Source organism: Cavia porcellus, unplaced genomic scaffold (assembly GCF_034190915.1).
Source record: "Cavia porcellus strain 051 isolate PalLab524CR breed Dunkin Hartley unplaced genomic scaffold, mCavPor4.1 scaffold_25, whole genome shotgun sequence".
Taxonomy (NCBI): Eukaryota; Metazoa; Chordata; class Mammalia; order Rodentia; family Caviidae; genus Cavia; species Cavia porcellus.
The window spans coordinates 2256930-2269359 of NW_026947508.1; the positions used below are offsets into that span (position 1 = coordinate 2256930).

At 59.0% G+C, this 12430-nt stretch overlaps 1 protein-coding gene across 2 annotated transcripts in view; it reads left to right on the plus strand.

Annotated features, from left to right (window-relative positions):
- Ajap1 (adherens junctions associated protein 1) overlaps positions 1–12430 on the plus strand; it is a 94066-nt gene that overhangs the window by 31016 nt on the left and 50620 nt on the right. For both annotated transcript variants that reach the window (XM_013154118.3, XM_063235367.1), the window contains exon 2: positions 7658–8457. In XM_013154118.3, the coding sequence (XP_013009572.1) occupies positions 7658–8457 (800 nt within the window). The remainder of the gene's footprint in view (positions 1–7657; positions 8458–12430) is intronic.

The following is a 12430-nucleotide window of genomic DNA, read 5'->3' on the forward strand; positions in this document are numbered from 1 at the left end:
TTCTGAGTGCGCGGGCACAGGCCCTGTGTGGTTCCAGGCAGCGCCTCCTTCTCCCCGGCCCTTCTTGGCTCCGAAAGTGCCTGGCAGCCTGCGGAGTTTCGTAAATACCACGTAACAATGGCAACACCACCGAAATAGACGCTTCCCGCGGAGATCGGCCCTGCGAGCCGGGCGCTTGGAATCTGTAGGCACCTGCTCGTTCTCAGTTCCCTCTCTGGGATAAGACTGGACAGAAAGCCACGGTGGGCGCTGTCCCCAGGAGCAGTGTCTGCAGGGTGCGGACCCCTGTCCCTCAGGCAGCTCCATGACCCTGTCCTTCCCCAGCGCCGCCTCCATGCGGCTGTGCCGCTCAGAGAAGAGCCACCCTGGCGTCCAGCGTGGCTACTATTTTCGTGGTTCTTTTTTCTCTGCAAATGAGCAGAGAAGCAGCTCTTCTCCCAGAGACCGGACGGCAGGAACGTGGTCTGTGGTGGGTGCTGGGGCCTGCCCTGCAGCTGCCCTCTGTCCTTGCCGCTGGCCTTGGTGTCCCTTGTCCTGTCTGTCACGCTCAGTCCCCTCACTGTGCCCCGGCTGTGTGTCTCTGCGTGATGGCCTGTCTCCTAGACACTTCCAGGACCTTTGCTTGGTGGCACGGCCTGGCCGAGGGACCTGGCCCTGACTCTTGTGCCCAGGGCCACTGTATACTTTGCCACGTGTCCACAACACCTCTGTCCTACCTCTTTCTTTACTTCTAAGTGGTTGCCCATTGGCTTGGGCCCTTCTGGGATGCACAGAGCTGGCACTGGGTCCTTAAGCCCTGGGCTTCCTGGTTCCAGGTGACTTCTGGGCTTAGGGCACTGATAGTGGCCTGCTGAGGGTTCTACTGTGCTGTCCGTCCTTCGTGAGAGAGAGGGGTCAGGGGCAGTACTGGACGCTGGGGAGGCGAGCCACCTCATCCTCTTTGCAGGGAACAGAAGCAAGCATGGCCCAGGACACCTGTGGCCAGGCGGTGAGTCAGGGCAGCCGCTGCCGCTGCCCCAGATCACACATGGATATGGCATAGAAGGAGCCCGGCTGAGTGCAGGGACCCCCTGGGCTGCAGCACTTTCTGGAGCAGCTGGTCCTGCTCCTCCTCTCCGGGTTGGGATACGGTGAGGGCCACAGGGAGCCTAGCCACAGGGATGGGGGCTTAGCTGCTGACAGAACCAGACCCCCATGCCCAGGACCCAGAACATCGACGCCCACCGCCCTGCCCACCCACGGCTCGTCACCACTTCACTCCTCCAGAATGCTTGCGGGCACGTTGCCCAGGCAACCGGAATGCCAGCGCGTTGCTATCCTTCAGTCTCCTTCTAGCACCTGTGAGGCCTGGGGAGCAGCGGCCCCCTCCACCCCCGGTCGAAGTCCTTGCTGATCCCTGCTCATAGCTGGTGGGAGGGAAGAGGAGGCCCTTGGCTGGCCTGGGCTGGAAGCCAGTGGAAGGGTTCTGGGGTCCCGCCAAGCTGATGTCTTCACTGTGTCATGCAGAGACATTCCGCACTGAGGGGCCCTGCTTTACAGAAGGAGAAACTGAGGCACAAAGCAGTTAAGGACGTTGCCTGAGCTTGTACGGAGAGTGAGCTGCAGGGATGAGGTATGAAGCTCTCACATGCATGCCTTCCGTGGCCATGTTCTCTGTGGCCTCCTTCCACAATGACCACTCCTGCCTGGCCAGGTGGGGGTGGAGGGACAGGGTGTTCCTGCCACAGGGCTCCCCAGCTTGGCCCTCTGGGGATTTCAGGCGAAAGAGTCCCAGGGGTGGGGGTTGCTGCTCTGCAGGGTGTCACATCTACCTTGAAATCACACGAACACCTGAACAGTGACAGCCAGCCCTGTCACTACAGCATGCTAAATGTGCCCTGGGGACAGAGACACGGTAGTCACCTACACGGTCAACCTGACTACAGCTGTCAGTTGCAGCTGTCTGCAGAGGACACTGTACCGATCAGGTGGCACTGCCGGGCTCCCACCCGTACCTGCAGGTGCAGACTGCCCAGGTGCGGCATCCAGGCAGCGACCCGCACGGAAGTCTGAGTTTTGCTGTTTTTCTAGTGACTTCCAGGCCCTGGGTTCCCAGGTTGAGGGTCTCTGGCTCAGCCCATCTCCAGGGGCCCCTCCTTGGGCACTATCTGGATAGTGGAGTTTGGGCTGAGATCCTTGTTTCCTGAGTGTGGCTGGCAGCGCATGCCATCCGCAGGGCTTTCTAGAAACAGCTGCCCTGCCCGCTCCTAGCTCCTCACGATGCCCCTGTGGACCCTGAGGCCAGGTCTGTGACTCCTCTTGGGGTGCTGGCACAGCGTCCGAGTGCTCTCTGGAGATTGCTGGAGCAGATGGCTTTACAGGTGGGATGTCCTGTGGCTTCCAGGGCCAAGCCATAGTGGCCTGCCCCTTCTGGGCTTTGGCTTGGTGCAGGAGGGAGCCCCTCTGCCATCCTAGGGCCACGTGGAGAGGACTCTGGCTGGAGCCCAGAGCGGGGAGGGGACTCTGAAAGCCCCCCCAGCAAGATGGGGATGTTTGCAATCATTAAATTAGGAGCTGCGAGAGGACAGGGAGGTGACAGGGAGATGGGGGTGCCACAAGTGAGTCACAGCTTCATGGGCTTAGAAGGAGGCTGAGCCAGGAGGGTTTCTCAGAAGGGAAGATTGTGCTGCTCCTTCCCGAGTGGGCCTGGCTTGGCAGTCCACCTTGGGGAGGAGGTGGCACTTCTGCTGCAGGGGTGAGGAGTCAGGAGATGTGGGGCAGGAGCCCAGGCTTGGCCAAGAAGCAGGAATGAGGAGAGGGCCATGTCCCAGGGCCCCTGGAGACCTCCCGTGGGCTCCGCCTCTTAAAGGGCCCACTCCTCACCCCCTAGTTGAGGTCCAGGGTCTGACCTGGGAGTCTTGGGAGGACACAGCAAGGTCCACAGGACAGGGGAGCACAGGGCTGGACGTGGCCACCTGTGCTCTGCCAGCAACAGAGACCGCCCTGCTGTCTTTGCAGCCCGGATCTGCACTCCGAGTCTTGAGTCTTTGCAAAGAGCAGACTCTGCCCTTCCTGAAGTAGCTTCAGGGCTGCCAGCCTCTCTCACTGGCCCCTCCAGTTCCCTGGAGAAGCCCAGGGTGTGGGCGCCCTGCCCCAGGGACCAGGACTCTGCTCGGGGCTGGTGGACTCAACCTTCTCCCTGCTGAGCCCCAAGTGCTCCCCAAGCTCAGAAGCCCTTGGGGTGTAGGATGGAGGTATTAGCAAAGGGTCAGACATGTCCTTGAGCCCTGGCACTGTTGGGACACTTGCCCATTAGTGCCCCCTCCACCAGTTCCTTCCTGCCTGCTCTGCTGCCCAATGGGAATCTTTTTCGGTGTGCAGTGCCAGAGACAAAACCTTAGGGTCTTCACACTGAGCTCTATCTCTAATGCTCTTTCTCTTCCTTTTTTTTTCTTTTCTTTTCTTTTCTTTTCTTTTCTTTTCTTTTCTTTTCTTTTCTTTCTTTCTTTCTTTCTTTCTTTCTTTCTTTCTTTCTTTCTTTCTCTTTTTTTTTTTTGAGGTAGGATCAAGTTGCCCAGGTTGGGCTTGAATTTGAGATCCTCCTGACTCAGCCTCCCAGGTTCTGGGATTATAGGTATATGCCACCCTTGCCTTGGGAATCTTAAGGAGATTTTATAAACAACAGTGGATGTTTCTGACAAGGGTGGGCATTACTCAAGTGGGTGGTGCTGTCCAGTGAGGATGCCTGCACTCGGACTCCTGTCAGGTGACAAAGGAGATTCCAGCAGCAGTGCCCTGGGGGGAGGGGGCGGGACCTGGCTGTGGCCTGAGAGGAGTCTGCAGCTCTGCCACCCCTCAGACCTGTGGCTGATGGCAGATGGCGTCAGGCAGACTTCAGCAGAGGGACAACCCTGTCCTGCTGGTAGAAATCCCCCAGCTGGGAGGGCCAGGGAGACAGGACTAGGGAGGCCAGGTGTGATCCTTGACTGGTGGTTTTCTCTGAAGCACGGGGTGCTGGTGTTGCTCCCCGAGCTGTGACAGTGCATCGAGGTGACATGGCCTGGGTCATACAGTAGACACTAGGGGAGAACCCCGGGGTCCTCTGTCTCCTGTGGTTCTCGTGTACATCAGGAACTGTTCAAAACAAGCAGGCCACCTGTTAGCTCATAGAGGAGAGGGCCAGCAGGGCTGGGTGGGTACAGCCGGGGCCCCCAGGGGAGCCCTGATTCCAGGCAAGGCCATGTCTTCCTTGGGCACAGGGGCTCCACGAGATGAGACAACCCCACTATGCCAGTGGTGTCCCCAAAAACCCTGCTGGTGTGGTGTCCAAGTCATGAGATCCATTGCCCCAGCAAACTGCCGTCCTCAAGGGCCCTGGGGCCAGGGTGACAAGACGAGGCGGGCAGCAGGTCAGTGGTCATCGCAGCTGGCCGCCTGCTGGACCACTGTGCCCCGTGACCCCCAATGGGCCTGACAGCCCAGGGCTCCTTGCCACCCCTGTGTCCCCGCAGGTGAGGGGCCGGCCACTAGCAGCAAGTGCAGCTGCCAGCTGCAGCCCCCAAGGGGCAGCCTCAGGTGAAGGGACGTTTCTGTCACCCTTAATTGACAGTGATTTTCTTCTGTGAAGAAACATACAGGAGGTGGCGAATTGAATCTCAGTTCACTGAACCTTATTAGACTGTTCTGGGGGAAAGAGAGGTTTCAATAAAAATTTAAAAGGAAGAGAAGCTAGAAAGTTTCAAACTGGAGAAGGCAGGGGCCGGGCAGCGCTTCCCACCAGGGAGTCGCGAAGGGGCTTGGAGGCTGCCCGGTGACAGCTGTCCGGGGCTGTCCCTACGGCAGCCCACGGCCACTGCGCTCAAGTAGGGAGGGGATTTTTTAAATGAGAAAAAGAATAAAAACGATGATACAGAATTTCAAAACAGAATAGTAAGAGGCTAGCAAGGCTTACTATATTGTACATCGCTATCTCCAGCACGTTGCTCGCTGTGAGTTTGGGGCGAGGTGGGGCCAGCGAGGAGGAGCCCTGAAGTTTCAGCTGCACTCGTGGCAATGCGCCTGTGGCTCAGAGGGTCTGCTCAGGTCTGCTTCCAGCTGCCGGGCCGGGGCACAGGGTTGGGGGCTGCATGGCAACCCCATGTCAGCGCCTGGCACCTGTGTACCTACCCCTTCTCTGCCGTGTTCCTGGACATTGTCTTTTCACAGAGGCACAATTTCCATGCCATTAAATTTACCTCTGAAAGCGCGTGGTTCAGTGCTTTTACATGCAGCCCCCACATCGCTCCCAGAGCATCGTGTCACCCTGAAAGAAAAGCCAGGGCCCAGTGAGCAGAGGCTGGTCATTGCCTGTGAATGGACCCCTCCTCCACACAGCTGGGTGAGTGAGGGCTGTGTCCACCAGGGGACTGCTCTCAGGGTCCCTCCCACACACACTGCTGGGTGGCTGCACCACATGTGTCTGAATGACTGGCTGCTGGTGGACACCTGGCTGCGTCCCACTCGGGATCCTTGAGAAGGGTTTGCCTTGGATGTGGGCGTGCGGGGGTTTCCAGGGACAGATCGGTGAGCCCGAGGTTGGAATTGCTGGTCTGCTGACTCTGAGAATCGTGTGCCACTGTCATAGCCGGTCACATCCTGGCTGCACATGGCGCTGCCCCTCTCTGGGCTCACAGCTCCCCTCTGGGTGTGAAGTGGAGGGAAGGTCCTGGCCCCAGGGTGCGTGTGTCTCTCACCTGCTGTAACAGTAATGGTGTGGCTGGCAGCTGCCAGCAGGGTCCCTGAGGGTGCCACGGAGCAGACTTCATCCTGCAGGGAGAGGGACCACAGAGGGCGTCCTGACTCCTGCCCAGTCTCAAGGCCAGCCCTGGATGTGCCTGGGGAGCAGGGCTGCTGCCCTGGCCCCTGCTGGGTCTCTCCCCGCTGATGGGAAGACCCCCAATCTGCTCCCCCACAGCTTTGTTTTTCCTCTGAGCAAATGGGTGCTGCGTAAAAGGAGCAAACTGGACTGGAAGAGGAGACGCAGACCTGTGGCGGAGGCTGGGTTTTCTGCATAACAGCTGGGTGTCTTGGAAATGAGGGGGTTTCTATGGTAACCAATTACAGCCTGTGATTGGTGAAGACTCACAGAAATATCCTGCGTGCAGAGTTATGCTGGGGAGGCAGGCCTGGGCTGCGGGGCTGTGTTCTCATTCCTGGAGCGGTATTTCTCCAAGTGCTGGCAACAAGCAGCTCCATCCTCTGTCCCTTTGGGTGCAGCCACCCTGGCAGGGTGTCACTGGGTCTGGAGGGTCTGAAGGGTTTGAGTCTGGAGAGACCTACTGGGACCCAGGGGCCCTGGTCAGCCCAGAGGACCCTAGAGGGGTCTCGAGGAGCCCGGCAATGCCTGCTGGGGCCCTGGGAGCCTGGGGGAACCTCACCCCACTCAGAGCAGCCTCTGCTGCTCCCCACTCTGAGTCCCTACTAAACCTGCAAGCAGGGGCAGGACAGAGGATCAGAGGCCTCCGGAGGAGACCCTGGAGTGTGTCCTCGTGATGAGTGACACCCCCTCCACCAAAAAGCACCCTAAAGGCGGGGATCTTATTACTTGGGGCCTCAGCCCTTTAGGGAATTAGCGCTCACTAAAGGGCATCTTTTCTCAAGGTCCTGATGACTCTCAGGAGCCAGCTCATTCTGGTACCAACTCCTGGGCAGCAGTGATGGCCAACAGGGTGTGCACATGCGTGCATGTGCAGTAACAGTCACGTCTACCCACACGCACGGGTGTGCACGCACACCAACACTCACTGGTACAGTGTCGCACACCCCGAAACACAGTCACAGACACATCTTCACACCCATCTGTGCCAACATTCACTGATACACTCAGATTGCACACACGCACCCACGCCTAGCGCGCACACACCAACACAGCCGTTCCCACACACTGCACACGCACGTGGGCTCACGCTCCCCCTCTCCCCACTGGGTGCAGGCCTTTTAAAGTCCATGCCGGCCGATAAACACACCCGAGGTGCACTGCAAGCCTGCGTGGCACAGCTGGTCATGGGGGCCCGAGAACCCGGCACATGCCACACCCCCCACGCCCCGCGCCCCCACCCCAGCCACCTGGAGGTTTGGGGATTCATGTTAACTTTCAGAAGAGAGGTTGGTGACAAGCACTGACTTTGAGTGGCACCTATAATCAGTCCTCAATTAGCCAGGCTGGCAGAAGAGGGTACGTGGGCTGGCACCCTTGGAGCCCAGGCATGTGGCTGTCGTGGCTCTGGAAGTCGTGTGGTGCTGGCTGAAGTGTGCTGGTTAGAGCTGGCAGTGCCCAGGGTGAGCTGCACCTGGCCTCAGAACCCGACAGGTCCTGTGATTATCTCCTTAGGTCCTTGGCAGAGAAAGGGTGGGGGCTGGTGCTGATGGTCAGCTGTCAGGCCAGGGCTGACAGTGGGCATGTGTGGGCCTCCCTCCTCCTCCTGAGAAAGGGTTGTTTATCTGTTGGCCAGTGCCTGTGACCCCTTGGACTGAGCAACTGGGCGCAGGTCTCCAGTGAGGTGCCTGGGGCCCTGCACTGTGGGATCAGGGTTCCAGGAAGTCAGGACAACCCTGTTCCCTTTGTGGCAGAGCCCCTGTCCCCGGGGTGCCCTCTGCTGGCCGTGACTGGCTGTGACTGACTGCTGTCCTCTCTCTGCAGCTCCATGTCCATCCGCTGGCCGGGCCGCTCCCTTGGAAGCCATGCTTGGATACTGATAGCCATGCTGCAGCTTGCTGTGGATTTCCCGTCCTGTGAGTCACTGGGCCCGGGCCCCGAGTTCCGGCTCATGCCTCGCCCAGCCCAGCGGCCCCCACGCCTGTGGAGTCTGCGGAGTGGACAGCCATCCCGGCCCCCTACGCCCATGTGGACCCCCCGGGCTCCCCGTGTGGAGCGGGCCCACGGGCAGATGCAGGTGTCCCGTGCCAGGCGGGCCCACAGGCCCAGGGACCAGGCGGCCACCCTCGTGCCCAGGGGAGGCCTCACCAAGCCCCCGGCTACCGCCAAGTCCAGCTCCACCCTGGCCTCCTCGTCGTCCTCCTCGTCCTCGGCGGTGGCGGCTGGCGGGGCAGCGGAGCAGCAGAGCCAGCTGAAGCGGGGCCGGAGGCACGCACAGGACGCCTTGCTCAACAGCTTCGACTTCCGGGGCAGCCGCCCCACGACAGAGACAGAGTTCATCGCCTGGGGGCCCACGGGGGATGAGGAGCCTCCTGAGGCCAACACCTTCCCGGGCCTGTACGGCCCCACCACGGTCTCCGTGCTGCAGACTCGGAAGACAACTGTGGCCACCACCACCACGACCACCACGGCCACCTCCATGACGCTACAGACCCGGGGCCTCACCGCGTCCCTGGAGCCCTGGAGAAAGATCGCCGTAGGGGTCAGCACAACGGAGCCTTCCCCCAGTCCCAGCGGGGACGGGACAAACACGAAACCTCCTCGGATTCTGGGCGAGACCTCAGGTAGGCGCCTTCTCCGCCCTGGTGTGGCCCGGGCCAGGGCAGGCAGGCCAGGGTATGTGGGCAGGGCCTGTGAAGCTCTTGCATGCTTCTGGGGGTCGGGCTGGTGCAAGGACACAGGACTTGGCGGGCTGGGGTGTGGCTGCAGGACAGATGGGCACCCTGTGTCTGTGGGCGTCCATGCCCTGCATGTGGGCATATTCAGGCAGAGAGGCCAGCACTGCCCTGCTTTGTGTGCCCTGGATGTGGCGCTGTATCTGCTGGGCCTCCATGATGCCTCTGGAGGGAGCTGAGGGGCCATGTGTGCCTCCAGAACCTCCGGGGTGCGGGCCTTGAGGGTGGGTGAGTGCTGGTGGAGCTGCTCCTGCTGGTAATGGCCTTGCACTGCAGGCAGTACCAAGCCCAGATAAGGGGAGGAACTGCCGAGCTGTCTCCGCAGCTCTGCAGACACGGTGCCCAGGTGCAGAGCCAGCCCAGGCTGGGCTGTGGTGCTGCCATGGTCGCCTCAGCTTGCGTGCACCGTTGACTCCGGGCTGGGAATCACTGATGTCTGTGTGGCTTTGTCCTTTCCCTCCTGTGTTTCCACCTCATTGCATCAGCAGGAGGGGCCCTGGGGAGTCTCTGGGGACAGAGCTGGCCCTTGTCCCAGCAGCGGGGCACAGAGCTCAAGGCTTGGCCCCTACCTTCCTGGACACCCCAGCTTCCCTTCCTTTGCTTCCGGTGACTCAGAAGTTCCCAGGAGGACCTGGGACGTGTCCAGTACAGCCAGGACACACAGTGGGCTTTCTTAAATATGTTCATAGGATGCCAGGTCAGGACCTGGCACAGAGGGCCCGGAGGTGCCTTGCCCTGGGTCGGGCTCCCCATGTCTAGTCCGTGGCGAGGAGCATGGGTCCCCAGAGCTCCCCTGTTGGCAGGTGGCACAGTGTCCCTGTGCCCAGTGTCTGACAGACTGCCAGGGTGCCTCCTGAGCTTGGGCAGCCAAGCAGAGACAGTGGCTGGACAGGGTTTCCTGGGTGAGCAGGGTCCGCCCTTCAGGCCGTGTTGCCTGCCTGCGTCTCCCTTCTCCCTCCCCGCTCCTTCCTGCTCTCGCTCTCTCCCGTCCATCCCTTCCCTCCTCCCTCCCCCTTTCTCTTTGCATCCAGGAACCTGCTTTGCACTCTTTGCCTCTGGGATGCGGCCTAAATTTGAGAGCAGAACCTGAGAGCCAAGTCCAGGGCCAAGGCTAGGGTTCTCTGGGCGGGACTGAGCTTGGGGTTCTCTGAGTCTGGTCTGGGACCTGGGGGACCACCTGCCCTGGGCCTCCTATGGGACCCCCAGTGGCTTGGCGTGGCCCATCGTGTGTTAGGTACCTGTGTGTGCACCCCACAATAAGTTCTGTCAACTCACCGGCCGCCCTATGTGCACCTCCTGTCACCTCTGAATGCGTCGTTCGCTCTGTAGACATGGATGAGAAACCAAGTTCCCATTTATTCCGAATTCCATTTGTTATTGCTCAAGTTAAACGCCCAGGACAGCGTTATAAAGCTTAGCAAATTAATTCACAGAACATTGGATGCCGGTAATCCAACTCGACAGATGCTTATCTCGGAAAAGATTTATGGTTCTTTATAATATAATCTGGTGCTAGATTAGTTTGTTTAGGCAAACAAATCTAAAAGGGGGAAATATGTGCGTCTGCTTTGAATGAAGAGAAATGTTATTCTGGAAACGGATGCTGGCCTGCGGGAAAGGGAAAAGCCGTCCACCGTGGCCACTCCAGGGGCTGGGCAGTGTCCAGCAGCTCCCAGGCTGAGGTGCAGGGAGGAGAGGAAGTGCTGACGAGTCCTCAGGGGGGTCCTCACTGCCCGATTGGCACCACCCAACTCCTCGGCCTGAGCAGGAGCAGCTCCCGTCAGGCCCTGGGAGACACGGACTCATCGTCAGCACGGGACTTGGTGCCTGGCAGCCACGTGGCCAGGGTCACAGATGGGTCCGGCCACCGGGGGCCAGAGAGGCTTGTCACACTCAGCTTTGCCCACTTAAGGCTGAGAACGCCTCAAACCTGGAAGCAGGATTCTAGGAAGCGATGCAAGATTTATCAAGTCAGTTCTGATGTCCAGAGAGATCTCAGGAGTCAGGTTTGCGGTTGTGTTTCATCACTGCATCAGCAAAGAAGCCTTAGGAAGGGCAGGTTGCAGCTCTTGGCTCTCTTGGGCACAAGCGTTCCTGGGCACAGCAAGTGTAGAGGTAGTGACCTGGGACTCTCTGGAGTCCACCAGGAGCGGAGGTTATGTGGAGTAGCTGCGGTGGTCCTCAGAGCCCCTTCCTCAGGAATCGCCCTGTGTGTCCCGGGGGACCTGCTTGTCTTCTCTGTACCTCAGTGGGGATGATGCAGCTACTTAACCTCTGACATTGCTGGAAGGACTAGGTAGTGTCCGCACTGGTCAGTGTGCAGCACATGGTCACCACTCTGCACGCTGCTGTTGGTATAAGGGTGAGGGTAATGGTGATGATGATGGTGATGGTGATGGTGGTGGTGGTGGTGGTGATGATGATGGTGATGGTGTTGGTGATGGTGATGGTGGTGATGGTGGTGATGGTGATGGTGGTGGTGATGATGATGGTGATGGTGTTGGTGATGGTGATGGTGGTGATGGTGGTGATGGTGATGGTGGTGGTGATGGTGATGGTGATGGTGGTGGTGATGGTGGTGGTGGTGATGGTGATGGTGATGGTGGTGATGATGGTGATGGTGATAGTGACGGTGGTGGTGATGATGATGGTGATGGTGGTGGTGATGGTGGTGATGGTGTTAGTGGTGGTGGTGATGGTGATTGTGATGGTGGTGGTGATGGTGGTGGTGATGGTGGTGGTGATGGTGATGGTGGTGATGGTGGTGATGGTGGTGGTGGTGATGGTGGTGGTGATGGTGATGTTGGTGGTGGTGGTGATGGTGATGGTGGTGATGGTGGTGATGATGATACTAATGATAGGAATTTCCAGCATCATGTCAATTTACTGCTACTACCTCTGAGCGGTCATTTAATGAGATGCTGTGGCCTTGTACCTGACCTTGGTGCTCCACACAGAGGTAGAGATGACGCCAGCCAGGCTCTGTTTGAGATGGAAAATCACCTGGCGCAGATTTGCAGCAGCATGGATCTCCAGCTCTCATGAGTGCTGCTGGCAGGGGAAGGATGTCAGATGGGTCAGAAGTTCGCCTGAGGTTGCTCGGGGGTGGGGGCGACCTGTGACAGCCCCCTTACTGGTCATGCTGCGAATCTGGAATCAGAGTCTCCCAGGAGGAAAACAGAGCTGTTTCCTGAGCTTTGATCTCAAAGCTCATAAAGTGAGCTTGTGAGGAATTTGAGCTGGCCTGTCCTGCCTGCTGCGCAGACGCCCGCCACATGGGTGCTGGGTGCTGGGTCTGCTCAGTGAAGGTTCTGAGATCCGCAGGGTCACCCCTGAGGCTCGCTGGCCTTTCTTGGTGAGCTTGGCACTTTCCCAGCTGTCAGGTTGGGGTCTGTTGGGGGGTGAATCACTCCGGAGGTCCCCATGATGTTTGAGGGTTCCATCAGTCACATACGCACAGCACCCTGCAGCTCAAGACTGCATGGTGTGGATGTCACTTGAGTCCAGCCTGGTGATTTTCACGTTGCTGTCCACTCATGCATTCCCAAGGATGACTTTAAGTTGCTTTGTCCTTGTCACTAGGGAGACTTCAGTGTCCATTAGGTAGGTGTCTCTTTGTGAGCCCGGGTACTAAGGGTGCTATTTTCTCTGCACCCTGATGGCCAAGCTGGCCTGGGCAGCGTGTGGTCCACCCAACCAAAGGAGCAAATCCGGTGACAATGAAATGTTTCCTAAACCCCAAACTGGACTGGAAGGAAGCTGGGAGCAGAGGTGGCTGGAAGGAGCCGAGTCCTTCTCTGAAACCTCAATGGCAGTTTAAGTGCTGAACCTGTCTTAATTAAGTTGTGGGATGTTTGCTACC